Source organism: Vicia villosa, linkage group LG2 (genome assembly GCF_029867415.1).
Source record: "Vicia villosa cultivar HV-30 ecotype Madison, WI linkage group LG2, Vvil1.0, whole genome shotgun sequence".
Taxonomy (NCBI): domain Eukaryota; kingdom Viridiplantae; phylum Streptophyta; class Magnoliopsida; order Fabales; family Fabaceae; genus Vicia; species Vicia villosa.
The window spans coordinates 106,842,388-106,866,223 of NC_081181.1; the positions used below are offsets into that span (position 1 = coordinate 106,842,388).

The following is a 23,836-nucleotide window of genomic DNA, read 5'->3' on the forward strand; positions in this document are numbered from 1 at the left end:
CAAATGAATAAATATTAACTTATTAGACTGAATAAAATAATCTAATTTTGTAGGATTGAACAAAACTCTTATCAAAATTGAATGTTTAATCTAATTTCATAGCAGTGAAATGCAATGAAGCTTTTCTAAACCCAATTTTCAAACAAAACTCTTATCAGGTTTATTCTTCTCAAATCTTCCATTCTCCTTCTCAAACACTGAAACCCTAACCTTCTCTGAAACAAAGTCTTCCCAAATATTCCCTTAATCAAAATCCCAAATCTTCCCTTGAAAGGAAAACCCTGAAACAAAAACTTCCCTTGAATTCTCAACGGCATGGCAAAGAAGGAGAAGTCGAAAGCCAATCAACAGGGTACGAACAAGTCAACGAAACAAGCGAAAATCTCGAGGGTGCTTCTCCGCCATCACTCATGTAAAATTCCGAAGAAGAAAAGTTCCTCGCTTTCTGCTTCACTGCCAAGATGAACGGAGGTGCATCTGGTTTCAGTGCGTTAATCTTCTTCCCTTACTTCAATTTCCGATTTTCACATCTCTTTTTCACTTTTAATTTTACAAATTTTTAGTTTGTTTTTCGAATCGCATTCAAACTCAAATTCAAATGCTTGTTTATGATTGTGTGTCACAGCAAATGCTCCTGTTACAAGGGCTTTCATCATCGCTTCAGCGCTTTTCTCAATCTTCTTTGGGATCCAAGGTCGTTTCAACACTTTGGGCTTGTCGTATCAGGTGCCGATTTGAGTTTTTTCATTTATTTTCATGTAATTAGGTTTAGGTTAATTGTATTGGGTTAATCTTATGTGAAATTTCAATTGGCATGGATTTGTTAATCCAAATCACAAATCACAAATCACTTCACACCTTTCACTTCAATCTTAACTTGAAAACTGAAACTGATTTCAGATGCGGAGGATCAAGCCGCAAAAATTTCTGCAGAAGAGCAAATGCAGATGACGAACATCCACACTTTGGAAAGCGACATCAATATCATACATCTATCTAAACAATGTCTGTTATCCAAGATCTGAACAATCGAAATTGCTAGAGTATTGGTAGATTTGGAATCTCATACATCTAAATTTCTTATTATCATATGCAGAGCTGTTCAGTTTAAGTTCAAATTCGTGTTGAGTTTTAACTTTTAACGTCATTTTTGTTGATCCAAACACGGCTTATAGTCTAAGAAGTGAAACAAACAAAGTTTTGTAACTATATGGAATTAGAATCTCATAATGTAATTTTCTGTAGATTTGTGATCTCTTACATTTTTAACATTCTCGTGATTATTATAAGCAGCGAAATCTGAAATTGCGCAAGTGGTTGGAGATACGGAGAAGATGAATAAGTCTAAGGTTGAGATATGCTCGACGATACTGGAAAACCAGAAAAAGCTTGCTTCCTTGGAGTCTGATTCATCCAGACTTACGCTGGTAAATAGGATTGTGTCCATTGATAGATCTTGTTAAAGTTATTTCCATTTGCAATGTGAAACTGAAAGGATGATGTATCTAATTTTTTATGACTGAACTTGGTTTTTGTTTTTTCTGTTGTAAATTGTAATCAATGGTCCTTTCTAGTAGAATGCATGGTATATTTGGTTTCATGAGTTATTGTTTTGGCATTTAGGAAAATATAAACAGTTTATATCAAATACACTTAGATTTAGCAATTTATTTCTGCTATGACATCATGGACATGCATGCTGAAAAACATTTTATAAGTGAGAAGATTCATTAACTTAATGTCTTATAGTTTTTGAAGAATATGTAGTGTCTCTCACTTGTGTAGTTATTTTTTATATAATGTTGTTGTCTCCTTTATAACCTATCATTGATATAAAAGGATAAAAGTCGATGGTTGTGTTTTAATTAGTAATGTCAATATTTTTTTCAATTCCTCGCATTTTTTCCCGTTTGTCTACTCATTAGACTTGTTTAGATTGTTGATGAGATGAGTGTATTTGTGAGAGTTTCCAATTTAGTACTTTATGTTTTGTTTCTATTCCTTTCATCCTTAATCTGCTTATGTGCTCAATTTTTCTCATTTCATATTAAATGCGATGACTGCAGAGTTTTTCTTCCTTTTTTACTAATTAAATGGGTGTTTCCTTTAGATATGAGGCAATAACTGTGTAAAATATGATACAGGTGACTTTTCTCCATAAAGGGTTTGATGAGACTCGTCGACTTGGCCTTAGAAGTGAGACAGAGCAGGTTGTTCTAGTCTTTGTTTTTTCATTTTATATCTTTATCCAGTCGTAATATCCTTTAAATATGCCTTGCATTATTTACACTGCATTTGATTCTTTCAGACAGTTCGGCATGCTTCTCCTGCCAGTGAAACTGGAATGCTTGTTGTGGAATCTGCAGTAAGCAAATTGTTATGTAGAATTTTAATTTTCCACGAGATGACATTCGATTTCAATTTTTTTGGCTTTATTCTTTTTGTTTAGGTGCCAGGTGGTCCAGGCTATAAACATTTGGAACCGGGTGATGTACTTGTTCGTGTCAATGGCGAGGTAAATATTGAAAACGACAAGTAAATATAAACAACTTTTCTACTAAAGTGACAAGTAATAAGGAAAGGAGGGAGTATATAAAAATCAGAGTTTAGGGTAGTATTCTTTATTAAATTAGGGGATGTTACTGTTTCTTTCTGAAGCAGGAGTAGATTTTTGTGTAGCTTAAACTAATTTCAGAACGGGATAGTTAATGTACTTAAATGGTTTCCTTTGTGACTTCTGTTTTAGAATTGGAATTATGGGTCGTGACACTGTTGACAAGTCATCCTCAGTTTTCCTGTTTCTTCTTTTTTCATCTTTACTTAAAGAAATTATTTGAAACAAGACCAAGATTAATTATAATGTCTATTGGTAATCTGTGCTTTAGTTACTCTTAGATTCTGTTAGACTGTTACCTTCTCTCACTCCTTGAAAGCACTAGCTTTGATACTGCCATTATCATAATTTGTTATTAAGGGTTTTTAGTAAGATTATTGCAGGCGCTTGTTAAGAAAGACCCAATAAGACGTCAGGTTTTACGTGTTAAAGGTTGTTTGGCTGGATCAAAGGCTGAGAATCTTTTGGAGCAAGGAGACATGATTTTAGCAATCAATAAAGAACCAGTCACATGCTTCCTTGACATTGAAAATGCTTGCCAAGCCTTAGATAAATCTAATACCAATGATGGCTTGCTCCAGATGACTATTTTTCGGCAGGTACGTTGAAAATATTCAGCCTTTTCTGGTTTAGAGTTTGTAGATCTCGCTGAATGAACTGTTGTCTTATTTATCGAGGCACATGGGTGATAACTTTATGATTGATTTGTGTGATTTTGTCTAGGGACGAGAGGTTGAACTTCTCGTGGGAACAGATGTTAGGGATGGAAATGGCACAACCCGTACAGTTAATTGGTGTGGTTGTGTAGTTCAAGATCCACATTCAGCGGTACGTGCTCTTGGATTTCTTCCCGAAGAGGGTCACGGTGTATATGTGGCAAGGTATGTTTTTAGCTTTGTGCATGTAAATTTTAATTCTTGAAAAGTGTAAATTGCTGATTAATTAATAGCAGCATGGTAGGGTTTTCATTTAATATTAATATTGCAAGTAAAATTGTAGGAGGGCTTACTGTTGTTATTATCATTAGCAAGCTCACTTAGACTGTGAGTTAGATTGGATAAAGTTCTCAAGAAGCACTTACATAAAGAAATACTAAAAACATCTTGCAAGTACAATGTGTTTTTGAAATAATAGCTCTTATAAATTAAAATTAGCTTCTACCTATTTTCTTTCCAGTAATTCTCTTATTTGACTTCTTCATAAGCATCTATAAACTAATACCAAATTTTGGCCAAGTGAAGAACTATGAACTTAGTTTAATACAGAAGCTCCCACCACAAGTGTTTGGGTCCTCTCCTTCCTTTCTAGCACAAAAAGACTAAGGGTGGTAGAGAGTTATAGAGAGAGATGGAAAGTAAGAGGAGATAAAGAGGATGAAAAACATGTAGAGTATTTGGATAGAGAGTATCCAAATCCAATCCAAATTAGGCCCCTGTTATCCATGCTTGCAAATTGTTGTCATGCCTCTACTGCATGTGATGGACCATTGATCCTGGTCTAGATAGGTGTAAGGTCTGAATGGGTTATTTACCTAACATCCCTCACACCAGTTTGCTTACTTGAAGTAACATAATTTGATAAAAAGAAATCTAGATACCACTTGAATACATCTGCATTATGCCATGCAACTCAGACTGAATATATAATTTCAGTATGAATAATGTACAGTCACTAATCACTTTAAATAGGTTATTCTAATTTAATGGGACTAACTAATGGAATAAAAGTCCAAATACAAATTACTAATAACAATAATAGAAATATATTATTTACAACAGTTCCTCTCAAACTTATTATCTCAACAAAGTCTCATTGGTTCATCACACTTTATCCTCATGTCTTCTAAGATTATTTTTCAGTTTTAGTAGTTTGCATATCCCTTGTGCCATTGCTCCGAACTCTGCTGGAGCTGAATCTATAAATGAGAGAACGCAATAACTTAAATTGAAATGATGAACCATAGTAGTTTCATCAACCCTATCAAGCGCCAATAGATTGTATTGTTGCCACAATAGTTTTTTTTTTCTTTCTTCCTCTTTACATCATTAATCTGGAGAGTGTTTAAAGGATAATGGATATTTTAAAGTGATTAAGAGTTGATAATGGATAGATGTAAGGTTTTAGAGAAAAAAGTGGAAGATATTAGAGTTAAAAGATAAGTAACCAATTATAATGTTTAATGCGAATAAAAATTAAATTTACATTGTATCAGCTGCAATAGCTGCAATCTTAGTAGCCACAAGTGCAAATGCAATTTAAAACACTCTTTGAAACTATCAAAAATTCTTGTAACTTAATATACTCTAGCTTATGTGTAGGCACTTACCATCTCAGAGACACTTGTGATAATAATTGAAATGGTCCATACGACACATGTTAGGTGAGGCCAAAACCCCAAATGAGCCAAGACTTGTGATAACCAATTATAATGTGATAATAAAGTTTTTTTTGTTTTGATCTGATTATGGATATGGTTCTTGCAGCCATTTAAGGTGCTTCATGGAGGTGTATCAGCATTGATAGCAGAATCACTAGCAAGTATTGGAGCACTTACGTTACGGGAAGGATATGCTTGCATTTTAGCGGATGCACGCATGATTTATCAACTTCGGAGGCTGAAGAACTACGACTTATCAGGTATTGAATCTTGATGCTCCGAATTAATTTGCTGAGTCTTGTGCACTTTTTCTGATATCTGATGTTTGAAAATGACTGACGAACTGAACTTACAGAGAGAATACTACTTATTGGAAAAGAAAGCATATTGATCCCACTGAAGAGAGGTCTAAAGGGAAATGCCCCTTAACTCCAAAAGAAGTTGGAATTTTCTTTAGTGCTCTTGGATACCCTACAAAGACTCCAATATATATTGCTGCAGAGGAGATATATGGGGGTGAGTCTCATATGACTGAACTGCGGTCGCGATATCCGTTTTTAATGAGCAAGGTGAGAAACTATACAATACTTTCTTGTTGTATATTCTTTGTGAATGAAGGTTGATAAAACATTGTTTGAACTGGTTTTTACTGAATCTACATATAACTAATATCAGGAAAAGTTGGCATCTATTGTTTGATAAATGTGACTTCAGGTGTACCCTATTGTTGGTTGCAAATATTGAGTCATACTATTATGTATATTTTATCGTATATAGGCTTTGGACGCTTATAGATGGTGAATTTGATGACTACATCCTTAATCCCAAGCCTAGTGGGCAGTGGCTATCAGGTTAGGCTTCCTGTTTTTAATGAGGAATGCAACTGTGATGGTAGAAATCAGTTTTTCTAACACCACTGCATAATTGACTAGAATGTAGGTATAAATGAACAGTTTCTCTCTGCTGCCGTGCAAATTGAAAGTTGACTGCTGGAACCTGAAAGCACCATCACAAGAATTGATTGCTTGTGACTTTTTGCTCTATGTGCAGCTGTAGATACTCCACTAGATGCAGACACTTGCGCTGCACTCAGGAGTCTGTTGCGAAAGTGTGCCGACATTCGCGCTGAAAAAGATTTAAGCAAAGGGCACAATTTCTGCAACTTTGATCAGTACTGGAGTTCAATCATACAACCTCAAGAGCTTAATAGCTTAGCCTTCACTGGATATACATAAGTACCTCAAGAGCTTAATAGCTTATCTGTGTATATATAGATGGAAAGTGTATTCTATATGTAAATAAGGAAGAATGCATATTGAGCTGTGTGATTATTCTTTACAGTACATAGAAGTACTAGTAGTTGTTGTATATAGTAGTAAAAAATAGGGTATTATTCAAGTATTGTGTATAGGTATAAGTATGTATGTGAGATACAGATTGAGGAATAAAGTTCCCCCATAATGGAACTGGTTTGTTGATTGAATATCTATGTATTATCTATGTATTATGCATTGAAATTTTAATAAAATATGGTTTAATGCAGCATACGAAATACGAAATAGGGTGTAAACGAATTAAATATAATATAATTTGTTTATTTCTAAATGGTGTATTTACACCCGATTTTTACTAAAAGGGTGTAATTAAAAACGTAACTACGTCCAATTACACCCGATTTTTATTAAAACAGGGTTTAATTAAAAACGTAATTACACCCGATTTTTGTTAAAATAGGGTGTAATTAAAAACGTAATTACGCTCAATTACACCCGATTTTTGTTAAAATAGGGTGTAACGTAGATCATATTTACACCCGATATTTTTAAAATAGGGAGTAATTACGAACGTATTTACACCCGTTTTAAACGGGTGTAAATTCGTTAGACATTTCTCACCCTGTGGATATACACCCGATTTTTATTAAAAATAATGGGTGTAAATTTAATAAAAAACAGGTGTAAATTAACATTTTTGTACTAGTGTTGCAATCTATCCTAGAGATTGTTTCCACACTTCTTTAAGTTTTACATTTTACAACCTTAATGTTTTCTCTATAAATGTTTGTCATTAGCAAAATAGCATCCATGAAATATATTTATGATGTTCGCGTTTTGATTGGTTATCATGAGAGTTTCATGTGTATCACTCAAGCTTCTTGTGAATTGATGGATTGACAATGTCTTAAGCGTTGATAATATGAACGACAAAGATTCGTATACAATCAAAATTGTGTCATTTTATCCCTCAGATATTAATAAACATGGAGGTAATAAACTATTTCTTTTTAAATAAAAAATAAAATAATAACTTTTTTTCTTGATTTTCAGCTCAACTGAGAGAATAGATTACTTTTATTGCAGCGCTAAAAAGAAAATGGTAAACTATATAAGGTATATTACTTACAGATTTTTACCATCCACCATTTTATTTTTGGATTGTAATATTTTTAAGTATGATTAGTAATAGGTTTTTCAATGTTGTTAGCCGAGAAAAAAAATTAAATTATTGAAGTTTTGTCTTGGATGACAACATTGAGAAATCACTCCTAATTATAAAAATGTATTGTAAAAGGTGAAATGAAAAACAACAACGTCATTTTGTGAGAAAGATTGAAAAAGCACGAAAAATATTTTGTTTAAAGTTGGTAAAATTAGCTTTTTCAATGTGTAAATGCAACAACAACAACAACTCCAACTGCTGCAACAACAACAACAACAATAACATAACCTTGAAAGATTTCCTAACTAATTAAAAAATCTTAAATATTTTTCTATCTTACAATCCATCTTAAAGAGTTATATTTATGATTTAGAGTGGGAAAGGGTGGGTTAAGTTATTGGAAAAACACGATGAATAAATGCTTTTATATGCAAAATTGGGTAATCATTTTTTTATTGGGAGTTTAACCGAAGGAATAAGTGGCTTAATATTTAAATAAGAATTGCATCATTATAAGAAAAACGTAAATTGCACTTGTTGAGATTTTTAGTATGTCAATTAGTTAGTTCACCCTTTCGATTGTGTGCTTAGAAATAGATTATATATATTTTTTAAAATTAAAATGTGGCATGTTTAGAGTTTATACATATGGGATGATGTAAAATATTTGTCAAAAAATTATTATATATAAGGGATTCGAAGAGATACACCACAAGTTACACTTGCTCAATAACTTCATTTCGAATAAATATTTTTTAAATCAATCGTTAGATTGAAACATATTATCATATCTATAAAGTTTGAGATTAATCTATAATAATTTACTATGTCATTGAATTCCATCAAAATTAACGATATATGAAAGTTTATTTTGACATTAATCTTTGGATATCTCAATGGTATGGTAAATTATTATAGATTATTCTCAAACTGTATAGGTATGATCTATATGATAATATGTTTCAATCCAACGGTTGATTTTAAAAAATATTTATCTGATGTGAAGTTGAAAGCGAGTGTAACTCGCGATGTAACTCTTCGGGGGTTAGGAGCTATAACAAGGGCACCGACTTGTAGCACGTAACCGAGTATGCCCAACTATCACACCAAGTCGGTGCACTGGTCAAATCGGAAGGAGCAGCACATCAGCATCTCGAAAGCCGATTATCCTGAGTCGACAACAACGATTACGGATGTGACCGTTAGACGTAACGTTATGCTTCTTAAAGAGGACGACGGAAATTACTAGGGGTCTCCAACAGTCGCTTCATAAAGGCTTCAGGTCATCAACGCAGAAGTATAAATAAGGGTTCTCATATGAGGGATAAGCAAGACATTCATTCTTGAATTCATGCATACCACTATCGTGCAACTCGAATCCCTTAATACATTTAATCACCCTCTCAGTTGTATACAATACAGTTGCAAACTCACTGAATTAACTTCCGGAGAGTGATTCAAAGATGTTTTACATAAACTTATTTTATATATATTATAAAAAAATATTACAATTTATGATTATATATAATAATTCAATCCCATTTCATTTTTATTTAAAAAATATTTTATAACTTTACTTTAGTAAAGAAAAACAATCTTCCTCCCCTCTAAAACACCGTTAGGAAAATTCCTCTTTCCATTCCTTTAGTTTTCACAAAGTCTCATTTGAAATACTTGGCTTCTTATATTGATGCATTATCCTTTAATTACTTTCGTTAGTTTTATGACTAATGAATGAGCTGTACTTCATCGTAACTGTCATCGTTTTTTATCTGTTTGATACCAATGTTATAAAAGCCGTTTAACATCAACCCAACTGTTAATAGCTCCAATAAATTTTACTCCGCCACTTTAACTAGTCCTTCAGAAAATTCAAATTACAAAAAGCCTATATATAGATAAATAATCCCTTGCTCAATACATCATTCACAACAATGTCTACAATGGCCAACTCCAAACCAAACCTCCTTGCAACACAAACAATCTTCTCTCTTTTCCTTTTAGCCTTTCTCTTGTCACTCACCAATGTCAACTCAGAATCAGTTTCTGTCAGCTTCCCCAAGTTTGACAATGGTACCGATACCATAGTCCTCGGCGGTGACGCCAAAAATATCGGTGGCGTACTACAGCTCACTGAAAAGGACGAACTCGGAAATCCATCTCCACATAGTTTTGGTCTTTCCATATTCTCTAAACCTATTCATCTCTCCGACGAAAAAAGTGGTAAAGTTGCCGACTTTACCACTGAGTTTTCTTTTGTTGTTGACCCAAAGGGTTCACAACTTCACGGCGACGGTTTCACTTTCTTTATTCTATCAGTTTTTGGTTATGAGATCCCGGCTAATTCATCTTCCGAGGGCGGATTTCTTGGACTATTCGATAAAGAAACCGCCTTCGATACCTCTAGAAACTCTGTCGTTGCTGTCGAGTTTGACAGTTTTACAAATGAGTGGGATCCTCCTGCACCGCATATTGGAATCGACATCAACACCATTGAGTCTTCGATCACGGTTCCATGGCCAATCGATAGACAACCACAAGGATCGATAGGAATCGCACGAATCAGATATAATTCTGCGTCAAAAGAGTTGAGTGTTTTAGTAAGTTATCCAAATAATCCTGTCAAAGTGGATGTTAGTGTTTCTTATACAGTTGATCTTGTGGCGGTTCTATCGGAATGGGTCATTATTGGTTTCTCCGGTGCTACTGGCGAACTTGCAGAAACACATGACATTCTCTCTTGGTCATTCACTACGAACCTTTAGAGAGTATGATAAGACTTGAAGAAGAAAATATTGTGAGTTGAAGGACTATTTTATATTACTATTGTTCGATATAAGCTCTTTATGATGCTTTTGTTGATTCGGTAATGTTTACTTTTCAGTAATAAGGATGAACTTCAGTTGAAGTTATTAATATGTTGTATAATATTTATCAAAATAATAATACTATTTCACTGTGTCAATGGTGGAGAGAACAACTCGTTTTGATGCTCTAACTAACAAGATTTAGTTCTGGCGTGCATGTTTATGAAACTTGCTAATAAGTGTTAGAAATATCGGAGAGATCGAATGGATCCAGGCTGAATCGCGAACGGAATGACTTTCCTTAAAAGTATTTCAAGCACACTCTCGATTGTCGGCGCCGTCTCATTAACGCCGCGAATAGCCCGATCGCTCCGAAGTGCCGTCTACAAGCCGCCACTAGCGCCACTAGCGCCACTAGCGCCTCTACGCCCTCGGACCCGGTCCCGGAGACAAGTGGCATAAGGCTTGGGACCACCACATATGACTATGTGGCACTTTATCCTCTTTGGCTCTTTTGGAATGTACATTGTTCCAAGTGCTTTATAAATGCTTTTAAAGTTTGCTCCACTTTCTATATGGGACTATTTATGAAGCATTTATTGTCATTCTCACTTTTGTCATTTTGGAACATAACTTGAAGAAATTAATGCTCATAATTTCCAACAATCCCCCACTTGTTCTAATAATGACAAATCTAATAATTCCAGAAATTTAATATAAAGAGTGTTAATACAGTTAGGTATCTTTCGATTTAAAACTTAACCTTAGTGAGGACAACACAAAGTTTAATCGGAATATTAGGTAGCAAAGCTTTTAAACCATGAATCCATATGATTAGACCGGTGTCGCCTTACACACACTCTTTAAAGGTTCTTCCTCTGCATAACTCGCTTAGCACTTATTTATGGCCATGTGCTATCCTGTTTCATGAATTTTTCATGAGAGAAACTCCAACTCTCACTTTGAGACGGCACCATCTCGAAATTCACATAGGTGAAGTTCATATTGTGTCCTTTTCCACAAGACACGTACCCCTGATATTGAACTTCATTAAGAGTTTTTAAAGTAAAACTCAACCCTCGTTTCAAAGTCAACATTATCACGAAATGTTCGACAATTATCCAAATCAACGACTTGTTGTTACCCATTGAAAATCTTGAAGTTAATGTTCTGTTAACATAAGATTGGGTTGCCGCCGTTGTCGGAACTCTTACTCAAGGAGTTTCAACCCCATGCCTCTCGAGGTTGTTTTTACTAAGTCTCTGGCCAGTGGCTTAGTAAACGGATCAGCCAAATTATAGCTTGTTCGTATATACGTGAGTGAAATGATTCCATCCTTAATCAACTTTCTCACGAACGAATGTCTAAGTCCTATATGCCTAGACTTTCCATTATACACTTCGCTGAATGCTCTTGCTAGAGTGGCTTGGCTATCGCAGTGTATCATAACCTTTGAAACATTGTCCTTAGCCAATGGAACTTCTAAAAGAAGATCCCTCAACCATTCTGCTTCTTAACCAGCGGAAGCGAGAGCCACAAACTCTGATTCCATGGTCGAAAGAGTGATGCATGTTTGTTTCTTGCTCCTCCAAGAAATTGCTCCTCCAGCTAGTGTAAATATCCAACCAGTTGTAGATTTATGATCTCCAACATTTGATATCCAACTCGCATCGGTATATCCTTCTAATATGGCAGGAAACTTACCATAATGAAGGCCAAGATTTTTGGTTTTCAGTAAATAGCCAAAAATTCTCGTGATTGCCTTCCAATGTTCATTACTCGGGTTGCTAGTAAATCTACTCATTTTACTAACTGCAAAAGATATGTCAGGTCTGGTACATTGCATTAAGTACATGAGACATCCGATTGCACTTGCATATTCTAGTTGAGCTACTGCTCTTCCATCATTCTTTTCAAGCTTGATTACATGATCAAATGGAGTGGTTACTTCCTTGAAATTTAGGTGTTTGAACTTATCAAGCATTTTCTCAATATAATGTGTTTGATTAAGTTCATAACCCCCACTATTTCGCTTGACTTTTATTCCTAAAATTGTGTCAACAAGTTCAAGATCTTTCATCTTGAAAGTGGAAGTTAGAAATTTCTTTGTTTCTGAAATTCCATTCATTTTGTTGCTAATTATTAGCATGTCATCAACATAGAGACACAAAAATATTACAGTGTCGTTGTGCACTTTTGTATATAAGCACTTGTCGCAAGAATTAGGAATAAATCCATTTGACAATATTGTAGAGTCAAAATTTTGATGCCATTGTTTTGGTGCTTGTTTTAATCCATATAAGGATTTGACTAGTTTGCACACCTTTAGTTCATTTCCAGGAAGTACGTAGCCTTCTGGTTGTTCCATATAGATTTCCTCATCGAGATCTCCGTTTAGGAACGCTGTTTTAACATCCATTTGATGAACTATAAGATCATTCAAAGAGGCTAAGGCAAACAACAATCGAATTGTGGTTGTCCTTGCTACTGGTGCATAGGTGTCAAAATAATCTATACCTTCCTTTTGTCTGAATCCCTTTGCCACTAATCTTGCTTTATAAGTGTTTAAGGTACCATCACTATGATATTTCCTTTTAAACACCCATTTGCATCCAATGGGCCTTGATCCCTTTTGTAAGTCAACAAGTTCCCAAGTGTGGTTGGACATAATTGAATCCATTTCATCTTTGATAGCATCCTTCCAAAAAGAGGAGTCCCTGGAAGTTATTGCTTCCTTATAAGTTTTAGGATCATCCCCTACTTGAAGTATGACCGGAATACTTTGAACGAATTTTGTACTATTTCCTTCGACCAGATAAAACGAAATGGATTGAGAATCAATTTCGTCTGGTCCTAAGTTCTTTGTTTTCCGGACTCTTTTGCTTATCCTTGGTTCGGGTTGTGATTCAATGATCTGAGGAGTGCCTTCAGGTTGTATTTCTACAATCCGAGAAGAACCTTCTTCACAAGATTCTTTATTTGTGGCCGACTCCGATTCTTTATCCTTAGTGATAAGATTTTCAAAGAATTCTACATCCCGGGATTCAACAATGATATTAGACTCTAAATTAAAAAGTCTATATGCTTTACTATTTTGTGCATATCCAACGAAAGTACATCTTATCCCTCGAGGACCCAACTTGGTTCTCTTAGGATCCATATTTTTGTAGTAAGCGACACACCCCCACACTTTGAAATAACCTATATTCGGTGCCATGTTTTTCCATACCTCATATGGAGAAATACCAGTTTTCTTTAAAGGAATTCTATTTATTATGTGACAAGCGGATAGTAACGCTTCGCCCCACAAATTGAAAGGTAATTCTGAATGCATTAACATAGCATTCATCATCTCTTGATATGTTCGGTTCTTTCTTTCGGCTATGCCATTTTGTTGCGGTGTTCTAGGCGCCGAACATTCATGTATTATGCCATGTTCTTCACAAAATGCATCAAATTCAGTAGAGAAGTATTCACCGCCCCTGTCACTTCTAAGGACTTTTATACTTCTACTTAATTGATTTTCTACTTCTGCTTTATAAATCTTAAAGGCATTAAAAGCTTCATCTTTATGCTTTAAGAGATATACATATGTGTATCTAGAAGCATCATCAATGAAAGTGATGAAATATCTGTTTCCCCACGGGTTAACATGCCATTAAATTCGCACAAATCTGAATGTATGAGATCAAGTAGATTTGTCTTTCTTTCAACACTTTTGAAAGGCTTTTTAATCATCTTTGATTTAACGCATAATTCACATTTGTTAAAATCATTGATGTTACATGATATCATTCCAGATTTAATTAGTCTCTTCATTGAACTAATACCGGTATGTGCTAATCTATTATGCCATAAAGAAACAGAATCAAGCATGTAAGCAGAATTAGAAATTTCATTAATCATATTGTTGGTAATACATAGTTTGATCATTCCCTCAGCGGAATATCCTTTTCCAACAAATACACCATTACGGGTCAATATAAGTTTGCCCGATTCATAAACAGATTTAATACCAGGTTTTCCCAATAAATCCCCACTAACAAGATTCCTATTCATGTCTGGGACATGAAGCACATTGACAAGAGTAATTTTCTTTCCGGAAGTGAAGTTGAGTTCAACCGATCTAGTTCCAACAACCTTAGATCGTACTTCATTTCCCATTTGTACCTCTTGTCCATCATTTGTCTCAGAATAGGTTTTGAATGCAGCCCTGTCATAGGAGACATGCACCGTGGCACATGTATCGTACCATCATCCTTGTACTTTGCCCTTGATTGCCATAATCTCGCTCACAGTAGCGATTATGTCATCATTTGAATGAACAGCATTGATCTCATTCTTTGATTTGTTGTGCTTGCAATCTCGAGCATAGTGTCCAGGTTTTCCACAAACAAAGCATCCGGTCTTTGGACCTTTTGAACCCCCAGAATTTTTTGAACTTGTTGTGTTCCTTTTTTGGTCCTAGATGACGCTTGTTGGCATCATGCTTCTTTCTTTCTTTGTTGGTCACAGCATTCGCTTTGGAAAGACCCGCAGATTCTGATTTTTCCCTTGCCTTCGATTCCTCCTCGATTCGAAGATGTTTCTGGATTTTCTCCAAGGAAAAGTCCTCAGAACTGTGCAGCAATTTCTTTCTATAGCCTTTCCAAGAAAGTGGCAATTTTGCAATGATTGCACCAACTTGAAAAGTTTCTGGGATGTCTATTTTCACTGCTTTGATTTTGTTCACCAGGACTTGCAATTCGTGCACTTGGGGAAGAATTGGTTTGGCGTCTACAAATTTAAAATCAAAGTACTTAGAAATTAAAAACTTTTTCGTACCTTCTTCTTCGGCCTTGAACTTAAACTCGAGGGCTTTCCATATCTCAACCGCGGAGGGATTGTCCGTATAGAGGTCGTAGAGACGATCAGATAATGTATTTAGGATATGTCCACGACACAGCAATTCGTCCTCCTTACGTTTCTTTCGTTCCTTCTTGACTTCGTCAGAATCATCATCTGTTGGTTCTGGAATTGGCGGTAAGTCAGGATCTAAGACATATTGAATCTTCAGGGCAGTCAGAAGGAATGTCATCTTGTCTTGCCATCTGGTGTAATTTGTTCCATCAAAGCGATCCAATTTGACAAGATCCTGGTTCATAACTTTGATGCTTGAAACTGCAGCGTCGGAAGCCATTGAAGAACTAATACTTTTAAGATTGTTAGAAATATCGGAGAGATCGAATGGATCCAGGCTGAATCGCGAACGGAATCACTTTCCTTAAAAGTATTTCAAGCACACTCTCGATTGTCTTAGAGTTGGAACGGCCTGAATACCCAGGATAATTCAGCCTTACTCGAGTCTGCACAAGACCGGTGAAGAAACTCGAATGCAAGGAAGCTGTCTGGAAAATATATTAGAGGATAATGTTTTTTGTGTATTAAATCCGAAATAGCAGACTTGTATTTATAGCAAATGTCTGTTTCATAAGTTGCAACTCTTCATGAAACAATATTATTTAAAATATATAATTGCAATGGTTCATAAAAATACAATGCACCACTTCATGAAATGTCATGTATTTCGAATTCGGCCCGCCGGAGGCGGCCGGAGCGCCACCGGCGCCGCCTCATCAACGCCGCGAATAGCCCGATCGCTCCGATGCGACGTGCCTAAGTGCTCAAGTGCCGTCTACAAGCCGCCACTAGCGCCTCTACGCCCACGCCCTCGGACCCGGTCCCGGAGCCGGAGCCGGTGTCGCCAGTGGCGACACCGGCGAGGGTGTTTTTGGTAGAGACAAGTGGCATAAGGCTTGGGACCACCACATATGACTATGTGGCACTTTATCCTCTTTGGCTCTTTTGGAATGTACATTGTTCCAAGTGCTTTATAAATGCTTTTAAAGTTTGCTCCACTTTCTATGTGGGACTATTTATGAAGCATTTATTACCATTCTCACTTTTGTCATTTTGGAACATAACTTGAAGAAATTAATGCTCATAATTTCCAACAATAAGATGTTGCCTTAAATCGTTCCTCCTGGACAAAAAGATTTCCTCCACATCAAACCTAAAATTAATTTTCGTTCATGAAACCTGATTAACCCACCCATCGTCACATCTGATTATTTAGAGATGAAGAAAAGTTTATGGAACCTAACTTTGAGAGAAATGTTCCCCGCCCAAGGGTCCGGCCAAAAGGATGTTTGAAAATCTAATCCTATATTTTCTTAGAAATATTATCCACAAATAAACAGAAGCACCATTTACTTTGGATTCTATTAGAGACACTCATTTCCACCAATAGGATCCAAACCAAAAAAACCCAAAGAACGACGGCCTATGAAAGAAGAAAATTCCGATGAGCCATACCTAGCTACAAAGATATCACACCAGAAGCCAAAAGCACCTAATATCAACCTCCACATTCATTTGGCCAATATGACCATATTATCAAACATATATCCATTATCCTTAAGCCAAATTTATTCTTAAAATAACACACATCCAACCACTTAATCTACGCAATCTTTGAGCCCCCTCCACACTTCATCTCCTAAAGAACCACCTCTAAATTCTGACTATCTTCTTCCAAAACTTCACAAGCATTTTCAAAAAAGACAAAAAGAAAGTAGAGATATAATCAATCACATAATTAAGTAAGATCAATCCCTCCTAAACGGATAGAGGAGTATATTAATAGTAATAATATTAGTTATTAGTGTTGTTGTTGAATTCTAGTTGTATTTGGGCTTTTAATAGTTGTTGGGCTTTTAAGTCTATTATCTATTAAGAGTATTATATAATGTAGTCTCATAGAGACATTGAGAATCAATCAATGAAAAAAAATGAAGTTTAATTTTCTTAGTTAATTTTTATTGTCTTTTATTTTAGAGTTTTTATTAGCTTGTTAGGGTTCTTGAATTTGCATCCTAACAATTGGTGCTTTCATTCTTGAACTTCAATCCCTCCATGGTATATTGTTACTACAACCACCCATTTTCTCCTTCATGCACTCACTCACATTATTCCACTACAGCAACAATTTCTGCCCCACCATTCATAAACCAATTTTCTGCATATTATTATCCAACCTTATATCCTCCATTTTCAACCTTTATTCCTTACACCCCATACATCACATACCATCAACAAGAAGACATAGTTTCTGCTCCACCTCAAGAACTATCATCATCTCCAAATTTTCTTTCACAGCCAGAAACACTTCAGCAGTTAGAAATTCTAAAACAATATATAACTGAGACTCATGAAATCTCAAACAGATCTAGAGAGGAGTTGAAAGAACAACTCCAAAATCTTTATGATTCATTCAAAAAAACACATGAAAAATGGAAAGAGCAAAAAAAAGTAGCAGAAAATTTTGATTCCCTGAGATTTTCTCCGGCGACATTTCCTGCTTCTTCTCCGGCAGCATCTCCGGCAACAACTCCGGCGACTATTTCAGAATCTTTTTCTGCAAAATTTTCTTTGTTTTCTTCGACAAAAACAGACCCATCTTCTCCAGCGAAATTTCTGGCACCTTCACCGGCGAAATTCCCGACACCTTCTCCGGCCAAATTTCCGGCGACGTCCCCACCGGTTAAATTTCTGGCATCAGCTCCGGCTCCGTTCGCACCACAGAAGAAATCGAACAGAGCATCAAAAAGTTTTACAACCTTTTGGGTTTTCATCTCTAACTCTCTTCAATATGATAATATTCATGGTAAACACATTTTTCCCTTTGATCCTGGAGGAATATTTCAATAAAGTTTTTAAAATTATACATTTTGCTATTTTGCTATAATATTTAGAAGAAAAAAAAAGTTTTTAGAAAAAAAAGGGTAGGAAGAAAGAAGAAGAAATGAATGGAGAAGAGAAAAGGAAGATGAAAAAAAAAGTGACGTTAGAAAAAAAAAGTTATTAATTGGTAATACTCTCTGTGATGTGCTCTCACCAATGTGTGAATGGTATAGCAAAACAAGTGGGGCGCGTGCCAACCTTTAGTAAAAGATGCAGATTTGATTTTTATGTTGAGAATTTAAAGATAAGGATGGACACATGTTGCATTTTGGAGGCATGATTGGTGGTAGTTGTGACCATTCAATGGTTATGATGTGGTATGGAGATCTGTGTGATAATGAAGCTGCTTTCCTATGGATTGGTGGTGTAGTGGTTTTCTTTTCCATAATTCTGCAGTGTGCTAACTACAAGTACCAAGTATTCTGAAAAGTGTCTTTGCCTTTAAAATATTATTTTAGTGTCTTTGCCTCACCATAACTATTTTAGTGCTAATTTAAAACCTTGGAAAATTTTAGAACCTTGAGGACAAGGTTCAAGTGGACCCCGCGGCAATGATAGAGGAGTATATTAATATTAATAATATTAATTATTAGTGTTGTTGTTGAATTCTAGTTGTATTTGGGCTTTTAATAGTTGTTGGGCCTTTAAGTCTATTATCCATTAAGAGTATTATATAATGTAGTCTCATAGAGACATTGAGAATCAATCAATGAAAAAAAATGAAGTTTAATTTTTATAGTTTAGTTTTATCTTTCTCTTAGTTTACAGCTTTCTTTAGTCTTGTTAGGGTTCTTATTCTAGCTTCCTAACATAAACTAACATACATATACATAAAGAAGTCCCTTAGACAACATATTGAGAAGAGGATCCCAAGTGACTTTCAAACGGAGATTACACTCAACAAGCAATCCAAGCTATCTAAAAGGAATTAACTCAATCTTGACCCTATTAAATATTCTTAGAAAAATTAACCTGTATGTCCGATGCAAATTCATAACCTCTAAGAATAGCCTTAATAGTCTATAGATTCCGGAAGAAAAAAAATTTGTCAAAATTAAGGTATCATCTATATATTAAAGATGAAAGACTGCCAAATCAGAAGATCACACCTTAATAATAATTAGAAAGATTTGATAAGTTTGATTTGTTGTAGGAAAAACTTCCTTGTTATTTTAACATATATGTACATGTCATACCCTAAATTTGACCCACTAAGACTTCCCTTCTTATTTATTTTCATTGACACATCATTTAAAATGCGTATGTATTAAAATATATACGTATATAAGTGTGATCAACTTTATAAAATAGGTGTGTACTTCAATTCAATCTCTTAGACTTAACATCCACAAGATGTGAGGTCGTTAGGTTTTATTATAAAAATAGGCGTATACACTAAGTAAAAGTGTGTATTTAATTGGGCTTATTATTCATAAAATATGAGGCCTAATTTCAAAATTCAAAATTATTTTTAAACTTGAGTTTTATAAAAAAAAAAAAAAAAACTTCCTTGATTTATTTGCAATATTTTGAATTTTTGTAATTATTTGTTTAAAAATATAATAATTTACTTGTAAATTATTTATATTTTTTTAATAACAAATATGTGCTCGCCTTTCATATCCTTCCAATTGAGTTTTTTATTTTAAATAAATAACATAGCACAATTGGTAAGGAAGCAACGCCTTTTGGGTTGGGTTATTGTCATTTATGGATTTTTACCCTAATTTTCAACCTTATGAATAAGACCTTTGGCAATCCTATTGGGGGACCTTTTTCCCACTTTCACGAACAATTTTCTAAAACACACATTTTTATTCCTACGCTTCTCTTCTCCCTCCGAGGGTTTGTCTTAGGGTTGTCTTGAACAACCCTAACCCACTGTTGTCGATTAACTGACAACGGCCGACAAACCCTTTCCCATTTTCAAATTCAAACATTTTTGGCCGATGATTAATCTACGATGCCTCACTTTTTATGAAACCTTTTTTTCAAAACTTTTGGCCAATGATTAAACCTTTTGGTATGAGGCCACCCTTTTATTAAAAAGGGTATTTTTTTTATTGTCAATATATTTTTTACAAACCTTTGTTTTTTTGCCCAGTTTGGCCAATGATTTCTATGAGGCCTCCTTTTTAAAACGTTTTTTAAACTTAAAACCTTGTTTGGCCAATGATGATACATTGAGGCAATTTTTTTTATTCTTGCTATATTTTGTTTTTTTATTCTTGTTATATTTTGTCTTAGCCATGGTCATTGTTGTCTCGATCTGACAATGACCCTATCAAAACCTTTGAGGTTTTTCCATTTTGGCCAAAGGCCTATTATTTTTAATTTATTAATCAACGATTATAAAAATAAAAAAAACCTTTTAAAAAACCTAAAGACTAAATGGGTCCCCTAGAGTACAAGGGAGGCAAAGGGTGCCTAACACCTTCCCTTTGCCTAATTTACCTACTTACCCAAATCTCTCTTTTTTAAGGGTTTCTCACTTGCCCAAATAAAGTGGGTGGCGACTCCCGTTTTAACGTAAACTTTAAGGCAGGTTGCTACAGTACATACCAAAAATACTTAAGCCGACATGGGAAGTCGATAGGCATACAGATAACTATGACAGGGAGGTTGGTGTGAGGTCGACTAGGTCAGGTCCTCTTTTCTCTAGTCGGATACCTATCGCTGCTCGGCAAGATCCTAAACTCAGATAGGGTATTCATTATACACTTCGGCATCCAGGAATCCTAGTCGGCTACGACCGTTACGGATTTCCGGTATGTCAGGCCATTACAAGAGTTACGCGTCTTAAATGGGGGGTAAAGAAAGTTACAATGGTTGCCATTATGAAGGGATTCCAAAGGTCACTTTATCAAAGCTATAACTCATCCTACTGAGGATATAAATAGGGCCTTGAACTAGAGATAAGCAATACATGCTTTCATCTTGGCTAGCACACACAATTGTCGTAAGGCTCAAATCCCTAAAGAAACTCAGTCTATCTTACTCAGTTCCAACCTCACCAGATTTACTTTCAGAAGGTATTTCAAATGTGTTTTACAGAGACGATATATTTTACAAAGTCCGAACTATATATCCATACTTGGCTTCCCAAGTTGGTTAATAATTAAAATATATATATATATATATATATATATATATATATATATATATATATATATATATTTATGGAAAAGAAAGTATTGACATCCTAAATTTAATGGATATGCAGTAAGGACAGTATAAATTACATATCCTCTAATAAAAAACTATCATACTTTTGGGTTTGGTTGAAAATATATATGTTGAAGAAGTCCCACATCGCTTATTTTTGTGAAGGAAAAGGAAGTCCAAAGCTGTATATAGGATTCAAGTTTTTCTTTTTAAGATGCACTAGTCAAAAGCACTTTAAGCTTGTATTTGCCTTTCTTTTTTCTCTTATGCTCTTGTATTAGAGTGTTGTGAGATGTAGTTAAATATTTATTTTGGAGGGTGTGGGTGTACTGGGGGCCTGAGGTATTTGAGGGTATATTATGTGTTGTAACAATTTTTACATAATGTTATTCTCTGGTTGTCTATTGACAACGGCCGTGGTTTTTTCTCTGGTTTTGGAGTTTCCACGTTAATCTCTTGTGTTGTGTTTTTGTTCCTCTTTTCTCTATATTTGTTATTCTTCCAACAACTTTTATCAGAGCTTTTGGTTCGATTTAGAGATATGAGTTCTTAGTATGCTTTGTGGTTGCAGTTTTGTCTGATCTTCCACATTATAAAAGAAGGGTAGTGTTGTGAAAGAGTTGTTGAGTTGCAGTCACAAGTTCCGCTGTGCAGTTTGGTTTTGAAGTTTCCACGTTAACCTTTTGTGTTGTGATTTTGTTCCTCTTTTTTCTCTATGTTTGTTATTTTCCCAACACATATAATTGTGACATATTATTATGTAAATTGTTAAATACAAAATATTTAGAGAAAATGGGTGATACATTGACGGTGTAAAATATTTTTATACTGTCAACCAATCACCACTATGTATCCAATTAAATCATATTTTTATTTTTTAAAAAAATTTAATGACATGACATATTAATGGTTTTCTATTGAATGACACTGTAAAACTATTTTACAATGTCAGTGTTAACTCTAATAAATAATATTTATTAGATGTAAATGTGAAATAATTTTACATCAATAACACATTTCTTTTTTTTTTCAATTAGTTTTACATGGACATATAATAACTTTTGATATAGATTTTATTAGAGGATGGTGGTAGAAATATTTTATACACTAAATTCAAATTTTATTAGTTGATAAAAACTATATAAGGTTTTGTTTCCTAGGTCCATTTAAAAACTTATCACTCTACTTGTGTACTTTAATATATCACAATTTATTTATGATTGAAAATTGCTAATCTTGTTTGTAACCAATATTGAAAACATCAATCCAACTGTCAATCGGACCAATATAATTTGAATCATTGGTATAACTTAATTAAAAATCTTTAAAAGCTGGAAACTGATTTTAATAATCTGCCTTTTATGGTCTAAAGACAAATGACCCGGCCGGTTAAAATAGTTACAAAAATCAAAGCTCGTAGCCTATATATAGATAGATAACCCCTTGCTCAATGCATCATTCACAACATTTACTACAATGGCCAACTTCAAACCACAGTTGCTTGCAACACAAACCATCTTTTCTCTATTCCTTTTAACCTTTCTCTTGTTAATCATCAATGTCAAGTCTGAATCATTTTCTTTCAGCTTGCCAGAGTTTAACAACCGTTCCAAAAACATAGCCCTCGGCGGTGATGCCAAAATAATTGGTGGAGTACTACAGCTCACTAAAAAGGACCAACTCGGAAAACCATCTCGACATAGTTTTGGCCTCTCCGCATTCTCTGAAGCTATTCGTCTCTCCGACAAAACAAGTGGTAAAGTTGCTGACTTTACCACTGAGTTTTCTTTCGTTGTGGATCCAAAGGGTTCACAACTTCATGGAGATGGTTTCACTTTCTTTATTTCATCGATTGGTTTTGAGTTCCCGGATAATTCATCGTCAGAGGGCGGTTTCCTTGGACTATTCGATAAAGAAACCGCCTTCGATACCTCTAAAAACTCTATCGTTGCTGTCGAGTTTGACAGTTTCACAAATGAATGGGATCCTCCTCAGCACTCGCCTCATATTGGAATCGACATTAACACGATTAAGTCTTCAATCGTTGCTCCATGGCCAATCAATAGTCAACCGGAAGGGTCGATAGGAAAGGCCCAAATCAGTTATAGTACTGCCACACAAGAACTGAGGGTAGCTGTAACTTATCCTAATAGTCCTGTTGAAGTTGGTGTTGTGGTATCTTATCCGGTTGATTTTGCGGCGGTTCTGTCGGACTGGGTCCTTGTTGGTTTCTCCGGTGCTACTGGTGAACTTGCAGAAACACATGATATTCTCTCTTGGTCTTTCAGTTCGACATTATAGAGAGTATATATGATAACACTTGAAGAAGATGAAGAAAATATTGTGAGTTGAAGGACTATTACTATTGATTGATATAGACTCTTTTATGATGCTTTTGTTTTCTTTTATGATGCTTTTGTTTTCTTTTATGATGTTTTTGTTGATTCTGTAATGTTTATTTTTCCTTCATAAGGATGAACTTTAGTTGAAGTTATTAATGTGTTGTATAATCAAAATAATAATAGTATTTCACTTGGTCAATTGTGGAGAGGACAAATCCTTTTATGCCAAACCAACAAGATTTAGTTTTGGTATGTTTATGAAACTTGCTAAAAAGATGTTGTCTTAAATCGTCATAATATTGGATTAATA

The 23,836-nt window shown here is 34.9% G+C and overlaps 4 protein-coding genes across 4 annotated transcripts; 3 read left to right on the top strand and 1 right to left on the bottom strand.

Moving 5' to 3' along the window:
• The first annotated feature begins 272 nt into the window (after nucleotides 1–272).
• LOC131646577 (protease Do-like 7) lies at nucleotides 273–6,527 on the top strand. Its single transcript, XM_058916587.1, has 13 exons — nucleotides 273–486; nucleotides 626–726; nucleotides 901–1,005; nucleotides 1,294–1,427; nucleotides 2,145–2,210; nucleotides 2,309–2,365; nucleotides 2,450–2,515; nucleotides 2,998–3,213; nucleotides 3,338–3,495; nucleotides 5,098–5,251; nucleotides 5,347–5,560; nucleotides 5,769–5,842; nucleotides 5,924–6,527. Exons 3-10 carry the CDS (start codon nucleotides 942–944, stop codon nucleotides 5,132–5,134), a joined length of 798 nt encoding a protein of 265 aa, XP_058772570.1. The 5' UTR covers nucleotides 273–486; nucleotides 626–726; nucleotides 901–941; the 3' UTR covers nucleotides 5,135–5,251; nucleotides 5,347–5,560; nucleotides 5,769–5,842; nucleotides 5,924–6,527.
• A 2,846-nt stretch (nucleotides 6,528–9,373) lies between these two features.
• On the top strand, nucleotides 9,374–10,315 carry LOC131646578 (lectin 5-like). The gene has a single exon (XM_058916588.1). The coding sequence runs from the start codon at nucleotides 9,374–9,376 to the stop codon at nucleotides 10,193–10,195; it is 822 nt and encodes a 273-aa protein (XP_058772571.1). The 3' UTR covers nucleotides 10,196–10,315.
• Nucleotides 10,316–14,573: 4,258 nt separating this feature from the next.
• LOC131649743 (uncharacterized) lies at nucleotides 14,574–15,416 on the bottom strand. The gene is made up of 2 exons (XM_058919501.1): nucleotides 15,062–15,416; nucleotides 14,574–15,013 (listed from the first exon to the last, which is right to left on the bottom strand). The coding sequence occupies exons 1-2, from the start codon at nucleotides 15,414–15,416 to the stop codon at nucleotides 14,574–14,576; spliced, it is 795 nt and encodes a 264-aa protein (XP_058775484.1).
• Nucleotides 15,417–22,658: 7,242 nt separating this feature from the next.
• On the top strand, nucleotides 22,659–23,571 carry LOC131646579 (lectin 5-like). Its single transcript, XM_058916589.1, has one exon. It carries the CDS (start codon nucleotides 22,661–22,663, stop codon nucleotides 23,483–23,485), a length of 825 nt encoding a protein of 274 aa, XP_058772572.1. The 5' UTR covers nucleotides 22,659–22,660; the 3' UTR covers nucleotides 23,486–23,571.
• Nucleotides 23,572–23,836: the final 265 nt, after the last annotated feature.